General features: G+C 40.9%; 1 protein-coding gene across 2 annotated transcripts in view; it reads left to right on the forward strand.

Annotated features, from left to right (window-relative positions):
* The window catches only part of LOC122809728 (sulfotransferase 2B1-like), a 395,124-nt gene that overhangs the window by 130,862 nt on the left and 242,272 nt on the right, over positions 1 to 21,990 (forward strand). For both annotated transcript variants that reach the window (XM_044081447.1, XM_044081438.1), the window contains exon 3: positions 7,319 to 7,527. In XM_044081447.1, coding sequence (XP_043937382.1) covers positions 7,319 to 7,527 — 209 coding nt within the window. The remainder of the gene's footprint in view (positions 1 to 7,318; positions 7,528 to 21,990) is intronic.

The raw sequence follows: 21,990 nt of genomic DNA on the forward strand, positions 1-21,990 counted from the left end.
GTGTACCACATAGAAGGATTTCTTGACTGTTGTGGTGATGTGGTTATTGAAGGTGAGACAACTGTCCACCTATGCCCCTAAGTCTCTTATCACACTTGGTGTTTAGTGTACTGCCACCCATGTGGTAATTCAGAGGTACATGTTTTTTTCCCATAGGGGATAACTACACATTTCTTGGCAATGAGCTTGAGCCCATGGCTCTTGCACCAAGCATCTGTTTCTGTAAGGCACTTTTGTAGAGTATCGACATCATTTGGGGATCCAATAATGGCTCCCAGTTTGCAGTCATCTGCGAACTTTGTTAGCCAGAGTCCCTTAGTGTTGGCCTGTACTTCAGAGAAGTAGATGCCAAACAAGAGAGGTCCCAGGACTGAACCCTGAGGTACTCCACTTGTCACTTGTCTGGAACTGGATTTGGAGTCAGCTACTTTTACACTGTGGGTTCTGTCAGTAAGCCAGTTGGCAACCCATCGAGTGACGTAGGGATTTGCCTTTGTAATCTGAACTTGTATCTTTCATTGGGCTTTCCAGAATTATACGAATAAACAAACTTGTAGTACTTTTGAATAACTGGACTTTGCAAAATAAACTTCTCAGGCTTTTCAGTACTTTACTGCACTTTGCAAAATAACTTCTCGAGGTTTTCAATGCTTTTGGAATTTTATCAGAAAAGGCAAAAATGCTACAGTAATACACCATCACTTGCTATATTTTTAGAATTTTATTAGTGAAGGCAAAAATGCTACAATCATTTAACATCACTTATTAAAGTCATCACTTTTAGAAATACTATACTCTTGTAATGTTGTATTTTGTAAGAAAACACCTCTTATCAGTGTAAGAAACATGCTAGGTAACTGCACAATGCGAACAAATCAATCAACTGTTGCCTTAAACTCAATAACTTTTCGAAGTGATTGCACTTTGGGAATCACTCTATACATCACATTGAAATGTCCCTAAAATGGGGTACCTTACTAGGCAGCTCTGTAATGGCGATACTTTGCAAATAGACGCACCCAGCACAAGAAACTTTTTTTGAAATAGCTATGCTTTGACTGGATTACATGAAGCAGTTGCACTTTGGACACAACAGACTCTTTGTAATACATGCAAAGTAATAAGCGTACACTGTAAGCACTTTTACAAACTCTGAGATACTTCAAATAACTTTAGTCGTGCTCTTGATACAAAACGAGTCATAGTTATTCCCAAATACAACACTTTGCCAAAACACATACATGCGCATTTCTTTTATTTGGCTTAATGTGCCCTTTATTTTCTTATTGTAATTATTTTGCTTGCTTAAGCCCTTTTTATTCCCAATACACTTTTCTTGTGCTTATTTTACTCTAAACATGCCCAATTTTGCCTTGAGCACACTCGTTTTGCTTTCAACATGCTCATTTTTTGCTTTAAACATACTAATTTTTGCTTTACAGTTAATTGTTTCATAAAAAACGTTTATCTTAAACATGTTCTTTAGTTAACAAACTTTTCATACTTTTTGCTTGCCTGATAATGCAGTTTGTACCTTTGTAATGCCCTTTTAATATCTTCTGCATCGAGTATACAGTTTGTGCCATTTCTCATTACCTTTATTTCTTTCTGGCTATGTTCGTACACTTTTCTCTCGGTTTTACCTTCCCTGTCATCTTTCCACCTCATGGCTCTGAATATTCTTCTATCTTCCATCCCGGTTCTGACACCATGTCGCTTTTGTGTTGGGACACGAATAAACAAATCTTTGTGGGTTCTGTTCAAGCAGCTTTATTACATACAAACACATTACTACTGTTGACTATTGACTCTTACTTAAGTAACTTATATACAATTAATAACTATAATCATGCATGCTCACTCCTTAGCTGCTTCTACAAAATGGCATTAAGGTTGTGCACGTGTGTGTGTGTTATATACATGCATGTACAGCCTCTTCCTAAAGATATAACCACACACATTTTAGACTCTGATCTACAGACCCCATGACCAGAATGAGGGCAGCATAAATAAATGGGGAGCAGGAGGGTGGGACAGAGTACTGCAAAAATGAGAAGTAGGACATTGACTGTTACAGTAAGATCTTATACAACTGTACTGTGACCTTCCTTATCACTGTTTCACTATTCTTTACACTTAGGAGGATACAAATGCTACCGGAAAGTATGGAAGGAGAAAGACATAGAAGATCACTCCACAACCCATGAAAAATATCCCTGGCAAAACCTGCCCTGGCCCTCAAAATTACTCCAACTTGTAATGTTTAGTAAAAGTGTGAACAGAAGATCAAGTAACATCTCCCAAGATAGATCTAGTTTGATAAAAGACCAGAAGAAGCCAATGCCCTGGTAGAATGAGCACATACAGAAGAGGCCAGCTGCTTGTCATGAAAAGAATACTATGGCTAGGCTTGTATAGGCCCTAGGGCTGGTAACCTAATACCAACCTATGAATGTATGAACCTAATACAAAAAGAAATGGCCTTTGAAATATAGGAGGAGATAATTTGTTTGGACACCACCAGACCCAATTTCCTAGCATAAAAAGAAACAAAACTTCGCTCAGATTTCATGATATGCTTTGTCTTGTCCAGGTAATATCTGAACCATCTATGTAAGGTATTCTGTGGAGAAGGGAAGAAAGAAGAAACATGGCTGGACTGGTTCAAAGACAAATCATTAACCATCTTCAGCATAAAAGGTCTGGTACAAAGAGACACCCTGTGAAAAAAAACAAAAAAGGAGGAACTGCCATGAGAGCTTGAAGTTCAGGGATCTGTATCATTTTATCAAATTGCTATTCAGCAAATAGCAATTCATCAACCCCCTATTTAGCAAATGGCATTTCAGGAAACAACAAAATCTTTCCCAGGGTAAGGAAGCACTTTACCAAAGGCACACCATAACAGAAACTACACAAAATCAAACCCACCCAGTTGGGGGGGGCTGTGCCCACCCACAACCCCCTAACTATATATACCAACTCCAAGACCACACTACTGTGGGAAAAAGAGCAAAGTTGTGGTGTTGGCCAAGTGCTTCCTTACCCTATGAAAGATTTTGTCATTCACTGAAATGCCATTCACTAAAAAAGGGTTCAATGAATTGCTATTCGCTGAATAGCAATTTGATAGAATGATATAGACCTGAAGTTCAGAGACCCTCTTGGTTGAAGTAAGAGCCATTAATAAGACAGTCTTCCAAGTACAATGTTGTAGGGAAGATGAAACTGCAGTTTCAAAAGAAGACTGAGTCAATTTCTCAAGAACAAAATTAAGGTGCCAAGAAGGAGGAATAGGCTTTCTTGGAGGCCGACTACAAAACTAGAAGCTAAAGGTGGATTCAAAGACAGACAAGCTGAAATGGCTGAAAAATGAAATTTAAAAGATGAATATGTCAAACTAGAGGCACCAAGTATAGCAATTCTTCCATTTAGTCACATATGATTTTCTAGTAGTGGGTTTCCTGTCCTCCTGCAAACCCTGAAGCACATCCTCAGAAAACTGGTGTCAAAAACGAATCAAAATCCTTTCATCCAAAGTGTCAATTGAAGGGTGGACAAGTGAGGGTGAATAAGACATCCCTTGTCTTGTGTAAAAAGATCCATTCTGTGAGATAACATGTGATGACTGCCCTTGACCAGATGAAACAGAATGGGTAACCAGTGCTGTCTGGGCCAGAAGGGAGTGACCAGGATGATTTTAGGTGCATCTCACATAATCATATGCAGGACCTTTGGTAATAGAAGAAGAAGGGGATAGGCATACAGAAACAACCCATTTCAAGAAAACGACATGGCAACAATTTTCCAAGCCAGAGAAGATTGCACTCTGGAACAGAAATGGAGAGGTTGTTTCTCCAGAGGAGAGACAAAAAGATCTACCTGTAGAGTACCCCACTGATGTACAATGTCCAGAAAGTTGTCCCTGTGAAGCATCCATTCATGAGGATTTATCCTGGACTTGCTTGGACTGTGCTTTGAAGGAATGTGAACTGCCAGAAGAACTAACTGATGGTGGACAGCAAAATTCCAAGCCTGAAGAGCCAGTCTGCAAAGATGGTTAAGATTTTGTGCCTCCTTGCTTGTTGATGTACCACATGACAGTGGCATTGTCAGTAAAAACTTTTAAAGGATCTGGAACCCAAGCATCCCTTATCTTTGATATTGTCTGTCAGCTGTTTTGGGGACCAATGACCATGGACGTGTAGGTTGTTGGAAACGCCTCCTTAACTGTGATTGGAAGTATCTGTGTACAGCTTTTCAGTAGGGAGTGGAATGCAAAAAGGCTGACCTGGATTCAGGAAAATCTGTAGAACTCACCAGTGGAGCTTAAGCTTGAGACAAAGTAAAAGGGGGACTGGAGTTTGAGATAAGGGTAGTGGGGACCAGATACTCCAAAATGTGGCAGTGTTGGAGACAAACTTTTTTTTAAATAAGAAATATCTTTATTAAATTATCACTTATGACATAGGCAATCACACACAACCTAGACAAGTGGATGGGGAATAGGACATTTACACCAGTCCTGGCACCCATGTCCCTTATGGCCAGATGTAGCTTATAAATGTCTGACCCTTGATGTCCTATTTGGATACAGGACATCATTATTCTTTCTGGAAAACTTGTCTAGTCTTAGAAAGCCCCTCCCCAGTTCTTTAGCCTAGTAACAGTCTATAAATCAATGAATACATTTATATAAATTAAAACAAGCCATATTGACATATTTTTAGTTGCAAACATTATATATCACTTATCTGTCTTATCACTGCCAGTCAAACATTACATAGCTCATTCAAATCCTGCCTTCTCTTAAACCTCATTCCTCTTCTAAAACCTTATTCTGTATATATTGTTCCCACAATTCCCATTTTTTATGTAATTTATTCCTACCCAAGACAAATAGTCTTGAGCTAGCACTGGAATTTTCTCATGTGGAGTTTGCCAAAAGAAACCATGGGAATGGTGGATGCCATATACTCCAAATCTTGAAGAAATTCCCTTAAAGGAAGGACTGCAAAAGGAAGAAGAGACTAGGAATAAGCAGTCAAAGAGAGGACATTGAAGTCTGTGAAATACAGTCTCTTTAAAAGGTGCCATGTGTTTGTCTAGCCATCAGAGGATATAATAGTATTAATGCCAAAATTAGATTTAACTGATCATGCTTAGTATGTGACAAACCTCTTATACAACTGTTTGCAGTAATAGGTTCATAGGTTCATACTAGGCTATCTGCCCTAGGGCATTTATAAGCCTAGACAGAATGTGTTTAGCTTTCGCCACCCATTTTAAATTAATTTTGCTATGCCCGTTTTCGAGGTTAGTATACTGTGCCTCTGTCTAACAGTGACACAGAAGTGATACCCGGGGTAAACCTATGATCTCCCATCCACTCATCAAGATTCCTCTTGAAGAGAGTCAATGAAGGACTCTGCCTAACCTGGACTGGGATTTTATTCCAGAGTGAAGGGAGCCTCTGGGTTATGAATCTGTCCCTCCAGCATGTCCTATTTATTTCAGTGCTGAGGTTCAAGTCTCTCAAGTGCATAGCTCGATGGGATTTGGATTTTCTGAGGTGCAGCATGTCCATTAATTCCGGGTTGGACATGGCTTTATACGTCAGGCACAGATCGCCTCTGAGCAGGTGGTATGCCACTGAGTAGAGCTGGAGTTTCTTTAACCGGGCAGCATATGGCATCTGTTTGAGCCCTTTGATCTTCTTGGTGAGGTACTTTTGGGGTCTTTCCAGTTACTGCAGGTGTCTGGTAAGGTACATCCCAAAAGGGGCATTGTACTCAATTATGGGCCTGATGAGGGATGAGTAAAGAGGCACTATGACCTCCCCTGATCTAGATGTGAATCCCTTCATGATTAGGTGGGCTATATAAAATGTTTTTCTAACCACTTTGGCCACGTGGTTGTCAAATGAGAGAGTGCTATCAACTTGGGTCCCCAGGTCCCTAATTACTTCTTCTGTACTTAATGGATTACCACCTATGTGGTAATTTGTGGGCACTTTGTTTTTGCCAAAGGGGATAACTATACACTTTTTGGTGTTTAGCTTGAGGCCATGGCTCTGGCACCAGTTATCTGTTTCTATGTGGCCCTTTTGTAGGATGCTTGTGTCGGCTGGAGAGTTGATTATGGCACCCAGTTTGCAGTCATTTGCGAACTTGGCCAGCCACAGTCCTTCCGTGTTAGCCTGTACCTCCGAGAAATATATACCGAACAAGAGAGGTCCCAGGACTGAGCCTTGTGGGATGCCACTTGTAACTGGTACTGTTATACTTGTACTTAGCTGTGTTCTGTGTGTTGCATTATAATGACTACTGAAAGCTATCCTATCATCATTAGCATGGTCATGTATGGCTGGTAGTGAATCCTGTGATACACAGAACTTGTCTACTGATTGCAAGAGTTAGAAAGGTGTTTAATCTACATGCATAGCTTTCAACTGTCCAGATTTTCACAGACTGTCCAGATAGTTGACTCATATTTTTGGTCTGTTTCTCATAAAATTGTGTTTTTTTGGAAAATCAGTGAGGACTGAAATCAGAAAATAATGACAGGCATTTGATTTTCAGACTTCATATGCTTCAGAAAAATTCATGCTAATGCAACACCTGTTATTCATCCAACTTTATGTGTGTAAGAGCAATATTTAAAATGTGTCCCTATTTTTGGGCCTTTGTCCCCCCATTATCTGTGGCTTTGTTCAGATTTCTTGCTCAAAGAGGTTGAGAGATATGCCTACATGTGGTTAAGTATGCTTATGCAGAAATATACATGTATATTGTTCACTCAGCAAATGCATACTTCAGCTGTACCTATGATTCCCTGAGATAAGACACATTTCCAGCTTTCTTTGCAGTATAGTTGTAGCATTGCAGATTTCAGGTAGGAGAATAACATACTCCTCGGTCAGTCACTGACAAAAACATCATTGGCAGATCTGTGCACAGCAACTTAAAAAGAAATATAATCCCTTCTACTCTCCACTGTTTACTTCTATTTTCTGCAGCCAAATATAAAACTTTAGCTGAAGTCTGACGTTCTTATTGTGATTTATGTGGTTGGCTACTGGTCATAAGAGTAACTGAACCTCAGACACATGCTCTGCATCCAATTTCTCAAACATATTTTAATGGTTGTGTGAACAATTAAATTATACAATTTAGCAAAACATTTATAGTATCTTATTATTTCATAAATGTTAAAAAACTATCACCATTCATTAGAACTTTGTTGATAATATGAGCTTTTGATGTGAGTATATATTCATTCCTCTACACTTATAAATGCATTTACTTTCTTTCGTCAGGAACTGTGTGGATGCAAGAAATTTTGACACTTATTAAGAGCAATGGAGACACAGAAGCCTTTCTGACTATACCAAACTGGGACCGGGTACCCTGGATAGAGCAAATGACTGCGAAGCAGCTTCTGGAAAACCAGCCATCCCCTCGCCTCATAACTACACACCTTCCTGCTCACCTTGCTCCCAAATCACTCTACAATTCCAAGGCAAAGGTAAGTCTCATTACAAATAAAAAGGCATTGTTAACCCAAAATGTTTTGCTACATTATTGTGCTAATAATAATCTTAAATTTGTAGTGGCTCATTGTTGCTAAACAATAAAGCTCTGACTGCGATCCAGAAGTTACTAGCAAAGTGATGAGCCAACAGGGATAACTGGCATGACAGAGTGGCTGGCTCATTTATCATAGAGGAAGGAAGAAACTCAGTTAACTACAATACTGCCACCTAGGGGAGGATGTACCAACAACATGCACTGGAGCCATTAAGTGATCTAGTATTACACACACTTTATTTTTAGCTCTTCATGAATGGAAAGGATGAGTTAGATATGATGTTTGGAATGCATAATTTGGTTTAAGTTCTCAAAAAGGTTTTATGGATTTTTTACAATTGTTTTCCTAATTCATGAAAATAGTGAACCACCACAAAGCCCTATCCCTGTATTCTATCTCTTTGAAGGGAGATCTATGCCTGGCATACAAGGCATTGTCATATCCCACTCTGTTGGACCTCCTGAATATCTGCATAAAAACAGCACAAGAATTATCTGTTTTAAAGGCTTAACTATTGCCTGTGATATAAATAGGACCTGCTGGAGAGACAGGTATGTATCCCAGAGACTACCTCTTCTCTGGAACAGGCTCCCCATCTATGTGAAGCAGAGATCCTCCCTAACCCAATTCAAGTCTAACATGGACAACTGAATGGGAAACAGGAAATTCATCCTTGGTTTCACACCTATGTCTCAAATGGGTACAGGCAGGCTGTAAATGGTTCATCTCCCAGGGCCTCACTTGTAAAAGATTAATCTCCCAAGCCTCTGTTTATACTTATCAAAGGTACCATAATTTGTCAGATATGTGAGATGCATGGCTAGGCTTAAAAACACCCTAATGATCATTAGCCTAGTATATACATATGAACCTGTAAATGCAGACAGCTCGACATTGCAGATTTTTTTCAGTTGGGAATATTTTTAACTATTGTTTGCTTACTTGTTTTCCTTGTTATTTTGTTGATCTTACTATCACAAATGGCTAATAAAAAAGATGTTATTATGGCGGGGGGGGGGGGGGGGGCACTTTCATTTCTCAAGTTGTACTTGAAGTGAGAGCAGATTTTTTTTTACAATAAGCCAACCTCCTCTTAGTAATGGAATGGGTATTTGCATGCCTACTGGAGGAAATTAATTAATTTTAATGGTTCAGCAGGAATGTACAGCAGGATTCTAGAGAAAATGCTATGCTCTTTGATAAGAGATGCCAAATGTAGTTGGTGCAAAAATATGTCTCGTGGAAAGATATTCATTCTTAATGATTCATGCATGTTACTTTTGCCAGTTTTGAAAATGAAAATAAAGAAATAATGATTATTCGGAAAGATTTGCTTCACCACAATGAGGCTGTTGCAGCTTAACTGTGTATTTGTACTGAAACAACACTGCTATTTTAAGTTGTTTGTCAGGTGCCAGAATCTATCATATCACACATGCACGCAGGTCTCTCAACAACAGGTACTGTTATGACTCTGTCCTAGTCCATGTTGGCCTGAATGATTTGAGATGTACCTCCCTGCACTATATGAAAAGATACATGATTGAACTCACTGAATATGTGTTCTAGACAGGTATGTCCCTAGCCTCAAGCAGCATTCTACCGTCACCCAGAATTATGCCTCAATACAAACAGAAAATGATTGACTTTAACAATTGGCTTAGTTTTTGGTGTCATTCCAAGGGGATCTAGTACTTCAGAGCCTGGGAAGACATGATCAACAGACCATGAAGCATTGCCAGAGATAGTCTGCATTTGTCTCCCTTGAGCTTCATGCTTCTGGCAAAGGCTCTTGCCTCCTCCATAGTGCTTTTTTAGGCAATGCCATGAGGTCAAAACAACCAACATGAAAATTTCATCAAAACACAAATTAAAGTTCATGCTGCTAAATGGTATGAGTCTACACATGAATCTGCACTCATTGCAAGCATTCTTAACCCTGGAATATGATGACATTTGTGCAGTCACAGAAACCTGGTTCAAAGCTGCAGAGAGCACCCCAGCCATACCAGGTTACTCATCCTATCATACATTCACCCCCAAACCGTGGGCAGCAAAGCAAAATGAGGTGGTGTTTCAATATATATTAAAGACATACACACCTCCAGGCTGGTCAAACAGTATGACACAGGAGACACTCCAGGTGCTGTTAACCATTGAGAAGACCCCTATTCAAATCATAGTTAGCTACAGCCCCCAACTTTGACTCAAGATGTCCACTCCACCTATTTAGACCTCTTTGAATCTATCAAGATTCTACTCTTTACCCTGATCCTGGTTGAATTTAACTATCCAACCATGGATAGGAAGAACTACTCATGCCAAATCACAAATGCCTAGAGATTACTTGATTTTTGTCAATGCAAATGCCTTGGACTAGCTGGTCAACACCCCCAAAAGAAGTAATAATATCTTGGACTTGGTATTAACCAACATGAGTAACCACTGCAACATCCCTACAGTGTCATCCTCCCAAGTAAGATCCAAACACAAAGCGGTCACTTTTAAAGTCACCATCTCCCCCAACACCCCCTCCCCCCCTTGCTAGGGTCAAACATAAAAACTTCTCCAAAGCTGATTACAACTCCCTGAGGGAAGCCCCCTCCCCCTCCATAGGAACTGGCATAATTGTTCAAACCTACATCAAAGTACTATATGAGCATTTATATAGCTGCATGGAATCAGGAATACCCAAAAGGACAAAATCCTCCTCCTCAAGGAAGAGTAAACCTGTTTGGAGGACATCTGCAATAAACAAACACTATAATAAAAAGGAAAAAGAATGCTGTCCAGGACCAAGAAGGAGCAGGCACCTAGTTGGAAGCAATCTCTCCTTAGTCTGAACAAACAAATAAGAGCATTAGTAAAATCCTCCAAAGCAAACTTCGAGTCCAAACTGGCCACATCTACTAAAGACAGTCATAAGGCCTTCTTCACATATGTCCTGCAATCTCAAAGGAAACACTCAGATCTGCTCAGAACTGGTGGTCAAGGACACCACTTACACAAATGCTGTGACATAGCCAACCTACTGGCAGACAGGTTCAGTGAAAACTTCACCCCTCTGCCCCCCATCAGTAAATCAGGACATCCCCAGCACCTGCCCCCCTCCCCTTATCTCTAGGAAGCAAGTCATCAGTGCCCTCTCAAAGGCAAAAAATACAGCCTTCATAGGACCCGATAACACCCCAGGCTGCATCCTACATGAACTCAGGTAGGACTTTGCAGCACCATTAGGCACCCTATCCAACCAAAGACTGAGTACTGACTTTGTCCCAGCTGAAAAGAGCACACAGGTGGAGCGTCCACCAATCCAGGAAATTATAGACCCATTTGTCTAACTAGCCTAATTTGCAAGGCCATGGAATGGATTATTATGTAACTCATTAACAAGGACATTGGCAACCAAAAAATATTCAGTCCCACACAGTTTGCTTTCGTCAAGGGGAGGTGATGCCTGTTTAATTTGGTCAACTTTGTTGAGACAGTCACCAAAGCCATGGACGAAGGGAAGATGGTGCACTCCACCTACCTTGACCTAGCCAAAGACTTTGATACTACTCGCCACTCAGGTATAATAGATAAACTCTCTCAACTAGGCATTAGTCCATATGTTACCAGATGGGTAGCAAACTGGTTCACTGATAGACCCCACCTAGTCAAAATAGGGGAAGCCACCTCAAGTGGTAGACCCATAACAAGCGGTGTACCCCAGGAATCAGTTTGGGGCCTCGGTGATTTGGGACATACTTTCTGAGGTGCAGGCCAAACCAGTGGACTATGACTGACCAAGTTTGCAGATGACTGCAAACTGGGTGCTGTCATCAATTCCCCTAGTGATGTGGACATCCTCCAAGAGGGTCTCACTCAAACAAATGACTGGTGCCAGAAACATGGCCTCAAACTGAAAGCCAAAAAATGCATCATCATTCTCTTTGAGGAGAGTGATATCTCCGCAAATTATCACATTAATAACAAGGTCTTAAGTACACAATCAGTCGTGATGAACTTGGGCACCCAGGTTGATAGCAAACTGATTTTTTACCACCAGATTCCCTCCGTTGTATGGAAAGCTTTCTGTATGGCCCACCTCATTAGGAAGGATATCTCATCTGGGGACAAGAAGGTCATAACATCCCTGTATTCTTCCCTTATAAGACCCGTTATTGAGTAGAGCACCCCTTTTGGCATGTACCTCACAAACTGCATGCAGCAGCTGGAGAGACCACAGAGGTTCCTCACCCGGAGCATCCAGGGCCTAAAACATCTACCCTACACAGATAGGCTAAAAGCCCTGTCCCTCTACTCAAGTTTCATACAGACTCTTCAGAGGTGACCTCTGTCTGGCATACAAAGCAATCTCAAACCCCACCTTGATGGGACTGCTGCATATCTGCAAGTCAAGCTCCACTTGAGCAACCCATATGCACAACCTCACCCTGGTCTGTGATATCATTAGGATGTGGTGAGACAGATTTGTGCCCCAGAGACTCCCCCATCTGTGGAATAGACTCCCTCTCCATTTCAAGCAGAGTACCTCATTAACCCTTTTTAAGAGTAACCTGGATAACTAGATGGGGAACAGAAAATACATACCTGGGATTCCACCTGTGCCCCTGCTGGACTGGGAACTCGGGTGCTGACTTGTCAGAACATGGGGTAATTTCTTTGCTAGGCTTGTAAGGGCCTCAGGGCCAATAGCCTATTAACTTCCTGTGATCCTATGATCTTAAGTAAGGTACTTCACAGTAATTTATTGCAGCTGCATTACTATCAGAAATGATACTACTGAACTGCAGTGAATGGACTGTGTTACTATTAGTTATGTGTGACCAACACAACATGAACAGTAATGTGGCATGCTCAAAGTCAGGCCAAATCACATCTGCAGTGAAGTTCCTTATATCAGGAACTTGGGCACTGTCAGCAAGTCACATAGGGCCAGCACAGCAAAGTGGCAATATTATTAATTTTATAAATGAGATGGTAAGGGAGAGTTATTAATAGGCAGAAAATGGTGAATACCAAGCAGAGGAATGTACACACAGAGGTAGCCATAAGGAATGATGGGTGGGAGGGAGAAAGGCATATTTTTTTGTTTAGAACAGATTTGCAGAAGATCGGTAAAAGGGAAAGGCAACAAGAAGCTTGTGTGGAATAGATAGAGGAAGGAGGGGAAGGTAGACAGGAAGACATATAAATAAAATACAGACAAAGTTGGCCCAGGGGAGTATGTGTATATAAGGTAGGGTAGTAGCGGAGGGATGCCGACATATACAGGCAGAATTACTGGTGTTTCGGAGGTATGACTACAAACATGCTATGAAGAATGGCAAAAGGTTGAAGGAAACCAAAATGGGGGTATATGTTGGGCTACAGGAAGGCTGTCTGAACAGTTCATAATACATCAGTCACCTCTATGGTTGATGTCATATCAAGGTTGTGCCTCTTGTGGCCAAGCAATCAGTGCTGGCTGGTTGAAAGCTTTACTAATCGCATTAAGAGGCATTCCATGGTGCTGATCCAGACATCAAACTGCCAGTGCATCTCAGACACAACCAGCCTTTGCAATTGATGTTGTGTGACCAAGTTGGACCCTCTGGACTACTCTCAGAAGAGGAGCTTGTTCTCCACTTCGTAGTAAGTGGACACAGAATGACCACCAACCAGCATTGCCCCACTAAGAGACAGGCGTGTTGACCTCTAGCGATGCAGCACCAGGCATATCAACTGATCCAGATCAAAGTGTTAGCTGCCTCTCTTTAACCTGCAATACAAATGGACCTGTACAAGGATGAGAAAAAAATACAAAAAGAGAAAAAATTACAATAAAAGGCTGGCACACTCTCCATAACGGCTTATTTCAAGACTGGAGAACTCAAATGAAAATACATGATTCATGTAAAAATGTAAATAATAAATATTTTAATCATAAACTATTGCATTTATTGTAGTAAATGCTGATGACACAATGGTAGCATGGAAAAAAAAATATTTGCGACTGATATATTTGATATAAAATAGAGACGCAGAAGAATAACATTAGCACTTGTTACTGCTCAGTGCCAAAACTACAATTTAGGAAAAGATGTATGCATTAGTATTAGCGTATTGTTAAATAAATCATCTGAAAGGAATCTTGGCAATCTTGAAGTATAATGGTTTAAAGACTACTTGAATGAGGAAGACTGATATGGAGACATGCGTTTTATATTACCTTTATTACTGAAGATTTGGTATTAGAAAATGTCTAGTAAATTGAAACATATTTTTCCAAAGCATGCTTTACTAAACCCCATAGGGCAGAATAAAAAAACTGCATAAATTTGGTAAAATATTCAGTTCAGACTTTACTCTTCTAGTCCACCACTACCTTTCGAAAACATATTAACATGCCAACTCCCCTCCTCTTCTAATCACTTCTTAGCAACTCCTCAGAGCTCTTTCCAAGGCCAAAAGCAAAAAGTCCTGATCATGTGACAGGTTGCCTTCTTGCAAGTACCAGACATTGTCTTATAGACTCACTACTAAGCAGGTGCAATCTCAGTCTCTCCACTGGATTCTTACCAGCAGTGTAGAAAACCACTGTAGTTATCCCTCCCTAGAAGAAGGGACTCACTACTGACATATGCAACTACAGACCTATAGGCCTCAAAAGTCCTACCTGTAAAGCAATGGAACACATCATTATGGATATTATTAAAGCTCTGGACCCAAGTAGGATAGTATAGTTTATATTATATGTATAGTTTTATTAAAGGCAGATCTTGCCTCCTGAATCTAGTGAATATATTTAAACAGGGCACGGATACATTAGATGTGGGCAATTTGGTTTATACTGCCTGCCTGGACCTGGCAAAGGCTTTTCATACCACATTATGGCATTATCAATAGGATAATCAAACCCAAAGTGTCCCACAGAGACTGGTCCTAATACCACTTGTCTTTGGTATTTATTTCTTGGATGACGAGACTAATATCAACTGACTGTGGTTTGCCAAGTGTGTAAATGACAGCAAATTCAGAATGTCATAAACTCCACATCTAACTTCCAGATTCTATAGGAGGGCCACATATGCACAAACAAGTGGTGACTCAGCTAGTAATAAACTAAATGCCAAGAAATGCTGCATTGTGTCCTTTGACAAACAAGGGCACACATTCACCTCCCAAATTTGTGACATCTCCTTTTTTAGGTGATTTGGTTTCATTGGCTAGTGTCACCAAGAATGGGCATGGGTATTTGGCAGAGACAAGTGGGTTGAGAACCCAATCTACTCCAACCTATTCTAGGGACCAACTCTAACAGTGAGAGGGTGTGTGTGCCCTTATTGACCACTGTGTGCCTGCCATAAAGCATAGCAACCCTGGGTCAATAAGCTATTTACTGGAAGGTGTCTTATTGCCCAGTATGGGTTAACTGGGTTAGCAGCATTAAGTGAAAGCTGGATGTAAAACCAATCAATATGCCAAACATGAACTATGGATTGCTATACTCAATTTACATTCACTGACAGGACATGGCTTGGAAGTGGATGACATGATAGTAAGGAGAAGGATGGACTTCCTATATATCCAATAAACAAAATGGAAAGGCAATGCAGCAATGCCACTTGGCTTGGGTTTATTACCAAGGGGGAAGGCAGGCTAAAATTGTTGTTGGAATTGTGGTGAGGGAGAGTCTTCTGAAGACAGTGAGGGATGTCATCAGAATTAGTGATGGACTCAGAGCAATCCCAGTAGTGCAGTATTCACAGTCTCAGCCTGTACCCCACAGCAGGGTTGCAATGGTAAGGGAAACAGTGCATTCAGGCAGCAGCTGCAAGACCTACTAGATAAAGCAGAATAACATGAGCTGTCTTTATAATTGGGTACCTGAATGCCCATATCAGGAATGACAGAACATGATATCAGGACTGCCTGGGTCCACAAGGGTGTAGCAACTGGAATAAAGAAGGTGAGGCCATCTTAGACTTCTGTCAGGCAAATGGCTTGACAGTGGCCAACACATGGTTCAGCAGTCAAGACAGTCACAAGATCGCATGTAAAATTGGTGAACATACAATTCAAGTAGACTTCCTCCTAGTAAAGAAAGGGCATTGGGGTACAATCAGAGATTGCAAAGTCATCCCCTGTGAAATAGTCTGTCCTTGGCATAAACCGCCGTTGGTCATAATCAGTTGTAAGAGAAGGCTCTAAGGTGGAAGTTGACTGGATTGCAAACATAAGAGTTCAAGGAATTACTCAGGGCACTAACAACTCAGAACAAACAGGAAATATGTGGAAATGAAGAATGTCAGCACCTCAAAACAGCTTGTGTGAGGACTACAGAACAAATATGTGCCTGAACGAAGTATGGAAATAAGGCAAATAACCAATGTTGGTGGTGGCATGCAGAAGTCTGGGAAATTATAAAAAGAAAGAGTGCAGAAAAATGTGGGAGACAGAAAAGATGGACTAAGCTAAGAAGGAATACCGGTTGGCTAACAAAGAGGTGAACACAGCAGTTTCAATAACAGATAGCAAGGCTTCAGAGACATTCAGCCAGCTTCTGGAAAGTGACTCAGCATACAGCACATAGAAACTGTGCAAGGCAAAGACAGAGAGATATGAAAGATATTCATCAGATAACCATTATAAGACCTGCTAGCAGCAAGCTGCTGAGCTGTGCAAAGGGCATCAAAACTAACTAGATGGAGCACTTGTAACAGCACCTGAATGAAGAAAACTCATGGAAGCTGTACTGCCTCAGACACAGCCTACGATAAAAAAGGAAGAAGTAGCCACCTTAGAAGAAATAAGAACAGCACTAAGGTAAATGAAGTCAGAGGAAGCAGCAGGCTCAGATGAGGTGACAGCAGAGATGATCAAGATGTTGGGTGAGATAGGGGAGACATGACTACAGAGGGTACTCATAGCCATATGGAAAGAAAGGCATATCCCAGGCAACCAGAGAATAAACATACCAGTGCCAGTGTACAAGAACAAAAGGGAGACTCACAATATTGGGCAGTATAGAGGTACCAAACTCCTGTCACACTGCATGAAAGTGTTGAATTGGGTGACTGATAAATAAATATGCAGAGTAGAAGGAAGTAAGGTGTGAAATGAGCAGTTTGGATTCAGATCAGGATGCAACACAACCAATCTGATGCTGCAATGATTAGATAGTTGTGGAGAAGCTAGAGATGAGGAAAGGGACCAACTGGGAAGTCCTAGATTTATAGAAAGTATATTACAAGATCCCAAAACTGCTGATTTGGGCAGTCCTGTGATGGTTCACAGTCTTAGAAATATTGGTAGAATTAGTGCAGGCTATGTATAGGGATCCAATAATGCAAGCACAGTGTTCAGACTCACAGAGGGAGTGGGTGTGCATCAGGGTTTAACTCTGAGCTTATTGCTTTGACTGTTTTAAACTGCTTATTTGAGCTGTTATAGTATTTATTTGAATTGCTGATAACATTTTGCATGGTCTGATGAAGAACAGTGTATTGTGTGAAAGCGCTTACCTGATGTATTAAGCTTTCTATATTTTTATGTACATTGCCGTGGTGTGGTGCTTTACATTTTTGTGTTTTACGTTATATCACAAGAATTACTGTATGGTACAGAGATCTGGGCAGTGAAGACGGAGCAGCTGAGGAAGCTAGAGGTGATGGTAATTAAATGTCTGAGAAGAGTGGTAGCATGCACTGTGGGACAGAAGAAGAAATGGGGATATCAGAGTAGAAGCTAAAGTAGCTACAGTTGTGGAGAAGGTCAACGAGAACAAATTATGTTGGTTTTGGCACATGTGCAAAAAAGCACGAGGTGATCTAGTGAAGAGGATTTGGGATAGACAGGAAGAAGATAAAAGAAAATGAGGGCATCCAACAAAAGCACAGCTAGATTGTCAGACGGAAGACCTGTGACAGTCAGGCATGATCACTGAGTAAGGTAGAATAGTGGCATTGGATCAAGAAAGATGGTAACACTTGATGCAACACCCAGACCTCTTGTGGAAAAATGTGAAAAAGGGGGTGGATGAATGTTGATGGTGATGAAATGTGACATCCCTTTGAAACGTGACTCAGTCATTAGGGATCTGGGTACTTTCATGAACAATTATCTATCTTTTGATCACCATGTAATCAATGTCATTCAGAAATCCTTCTATTTAGCCAGACTGATCACCAGGGATATCAGAGGTCCAAGGAAGTTATCATCTCTGCCTCCTCCTTCCTCATCAGGCCCATAACAGAGTATAATGCCCCTCCCTTTGGTTTGTATTTGTCAAAGCATTATGACTCATCTTGAGACACTACAGTATTTCCTCACCAAGACAATCAAGGGAATGTCTTCCTTGAGATACACTGTTTGCTTTAGAGGGCTCTAGCTCCTTTCTATTTTCTATAGACTGTTGAGGAGGAGCTATTGTCCAACTTACAGAGTCCAAAGGATCCAGTCTTATATGATCTCCTGTGCATCCACAAAATAAGAGATCTAAACTTCTATTTAAATATGAATAACATCTGCTGAGAAGATAGATATATCTCCCAAATAATTATTTTATGGAACATACTTTTCTTGGATGTAAAACAAAGTAGTTTTCACACCCTCTTTAATCACAACCTGGACAAATGGATGGGCAATTGTAAAAACACACTGGGTCTAGCTAATCCAGCCCTTAAATGAAAGGTGCTGAAGTCTGATACCAAATACACAAGTCTGCCTCTCAAGCCTTCATTGAAGTGGGTTGTAATCAGATATTTTTCATGTCTGTGGCTATTAAAAATTTGAGATCTTTTGGCTAAGCTGCAAATATTACACCCAATAGCCTTGTATTAATTTGTGAATCTAGAAATCTATTACATAATGCATAACAAATACTGATATAATTATATTAAAGAAAACTTCTATGTACCTCTAGAGAAATTTCTACGGCAGTCACTTATATTTAAGTCCAGTGTAGTTAACAGTGTGAAAATACCAATCATAGGAACCAAGCCTTTCCTCAGAACATCTGCTACAATGAGAAAAACTGCAAAAAATTGCTTTATTTTTGTTAAATTTCTCCAAGTCCTTTAAGTTTCCAATACCATAACAGGAATAGATCCCATTCCTAAGCCAAAGTATAATTAAAGTTCATGAAATTAGTGCTATTTCAGTCTTTGATGTTAACCAGAAGTGGTCTTCGTAGCGCCCACAATGTGCCCATAAATGAATCCTTCTAAAAGTCAAAGTCAGAAGTCAAAGTAAACTTTAGTCATTCAGAAATGACACAAGTGCAAAAACTGAACAAAATTCCGTGTCTCCAGACTCAATGTGCAGACAACCTATATACTATTTTCACAGACATTTACACATATATCATCTAGCTATTACATCACGGGCATGCAGGTAAACAGACTAATATTATACATAATTAGAAACACATTTTACCACCTTTTGCAGTGAACACTTACTTGCATGAGACTTTAGTATTACACAGGTACTTGGTTAAAACATTGCATTGATCTTTGCACAGAAAGAGACATTTGAGTATTGCACTGTGAACATTAGAGTATTGCACTATGGACCTTACAGCATTGCACTATGGTTAATTTTCAAATTTGTAATGTATTGCACTGAAAAAAGAGATATTTTACTGCATTGCCACTGCTCTAGATGGCCTACAGTATAAGTCATGATGAACATTGCACTAAGTATTAGATGAGACTGGTAACCAGGTTAATGCACAATTTGAGACAAGCTTCTACAGTTTCTACTGACCCAGATGATCATCATGGAACATAGTTGTTACTAGAGTTCAGCAACCTGATGACAGTAAGAAAGAAGCTGTTCTTGAATCTCTTAGTTCTGCAATGTATGCTTCAGAAGTGCTTTCCAGATGATAGTGCAATCTTTAATTATTCCTCTGGCCCTGAAGAGACATCTGGATAAGTACAAGTCGTGGATAGGTGGTAAGGTGGTCTTGATGATACTCTTGACTGTCTTTACTACTCCCTGGAGGGATATGCACTCAGAGGTAGAGCAGCTTCCATACCATACCTCAAGATTGTTCATCAGGATGCTTTTTATAGTACCTCTGTAAAAGGTAGTGAAAACTGTTGATGGGAGATTCGCTCTCCTCAGCCTTTTCAAAAAGTGCAATCTCTGGTGTGCCTTCTTGACTATGGCATTTGTATTCTTGCTCCAAGACGTGTCTTCATCAATGTGTACTCCCAGAAACTTTGTGCTTCTTACACGTTCCACTGTTTCCCCATTGATGGTAAGGGGAGAATGTTCCTTGCGTTTTTTTCTGTGGTCCACAATTATCTCCTCTGTCTTGTTCACATTTAGTGCTATGTTATTTCCACACCAGGCAATCAGTTGTTTCTCCTCATCTCTATACGCTGTTTCATCGTCATTCTGGATAAGGCCCACCACCGTTGTGTCATCAGCAAACTTGAAGATGTGGTTTGTATTGTACCTGGCTGTACAATTGTGTGTTAACAGGGTGAACAGCAAGGCACACATCCTTGTAGGACTCCAGAATTGAGTGATGCCATAAGAGGAGCTATTACTTGCACACACTTTATGAAGTCTGTCTGTTAGAAAGTCAAGACTCCAGTTACAAAGTGGACGCTATCCTCCAAAAAAAAAGAAAGCTAATGTGGTGGTCCCCTGCCATAAACAAACTCTACACCAGAAGGAGGAAATTGATGGGGAATAAGGTGAAGTCCCAAGACTGGAAAAACTCTCTTATCAGCCTCAACAAAAAGCTGAGATCCCTTATCAAATCCTCTAAAGCTAGCTATGAAAAGAGAATTGCAGCAGTTAGTAAAGACAACCACAAGGCCTTCTATAGTTATGTAAAGAATCTCCATGGCAATACCCAGATTTGCTCTGAACTACTGCACAATAGTAACTACTATACCGAGCCAACAGATATTGCCAATATACTGGCCAACAGATTCAGTGCCAACTTCACCCCCCCCCCAAAGGACCAATCACAATACCAGTAGATTGCCAGGCACCCAGTATTACTGCTGCACAGGTTAAAATACCACTGTCCAAGGCCAAGAATACAACTTCTGTGGGACCTGACAATATCCCTGGATGTGTTCTACATGAACTACAGAGTGAACTGGCACCTCACCTGTGTGCCCTGTTCAATCACAGTCTCACCTCAGGCTTTGCCCCTACTGAATGGCACACTGCTACAATCATCCCTCTCTGCAAAGGAGGAGTGAATACAGACCCTGGGAACTATCCCCTCATTAGCCTGAAGAGTCTGATATGCAAAGCTATGGAACGGATCATCATGGACCTAATAAACAAGGATATAGGGAATCTCCAAACTCTAGATCCTACACAGTTTGGTTTTGTGAGCGGTAGATCATGCCTGCTCAAATTGGTTGTTTTCTTTGAGTCAATCACCAGAGCTGTGGATGAAGATAAGGTGGTTCATACAGCCTACCTTGATCTGGCCAAGGCCTTTGATACCATTCCCCACTCAGGAATCATAGAAAAACTCACTAAGCTAGGCATCAACCCCATATCACTAGGTGGGTTGCAAACTGGCTCACAGATAGAACCCACAGTGTAGCTGACTCCAAGTCAGACTGCTGACCAGTCACGAGTGGAGTCCCACAGGGTTTGGTCCTGGGTCCTCTCCTGTTTGGTATCTACTTCTCTGATGTCAAGGCCAACATGAAGGGACTCTGGCTGACAACGTTCGCAGAAGATTGCAAGTTGAGAGCTATTGTTAACTCCCCAAGTGATGTTGACATCCAACAGAAAGGCCTCACTGAGACCAACGACTGGTGTCAGAACCATGGCCTTAAGCTCAATGCCAAAGAATGTGTCGTCATCCCTCTTGGGAAAAACCCGGTTCCCTTGAATTACCACATCGATGGTAATCCACTGAACACAGAAGCCGTTATAAGAGCTCTAGGAACACAGGTTGACAGCAACCTCTCCTTTGACCACCACATTGCCACTGTGATCAGAAAATCCTTCTATGTGGCACATCTCATTACTAAGGGTTTTGTATCCAGGAAGAAAGAGGTCATTGTCTCCCTCTACTCTTCCCTCATTAGGCCAGTCATTGAGTACAATTCCCCATTTGGCATGTACCTCAATAGACACCTGCAACAACTGGAGAGGCCACAAAAGTACCTCACAAAGAGGATTCTAGATCTTAAACACTTGTCCTGTATGGACAGACTCAAAAAACTCCAACTATTCTCTGTCTCATATCGCCTACTTACAGCCAATCTCTGCTTGACTTACAAAGCCATGTCTGACCCAGCTCTGTTAGAAATGCTACATCTAAAGAAATCTCAATCCCTCCACACCACATGCTCAAGAGACCTCAACCTCATTACCACAATCAACAGAGCATGCTGGAGGGATAGGTTCATAACCCAGAGA

This window comes from Protopterus annectens, chromosome 1.part1 (assembly GCF_019279795.1).
Source record: "Protopterus annectens isolate FY-2018-M chromosome 1.part1, PAN1.0, whole genome shotgun sequence".
In the NCBI taxonomy this organism is placed as follows: Eukaryota; Metazoa; Chordata; order Ceratodontiformes; family Protopteridae; genus Protopterus; species Protopterus annectens.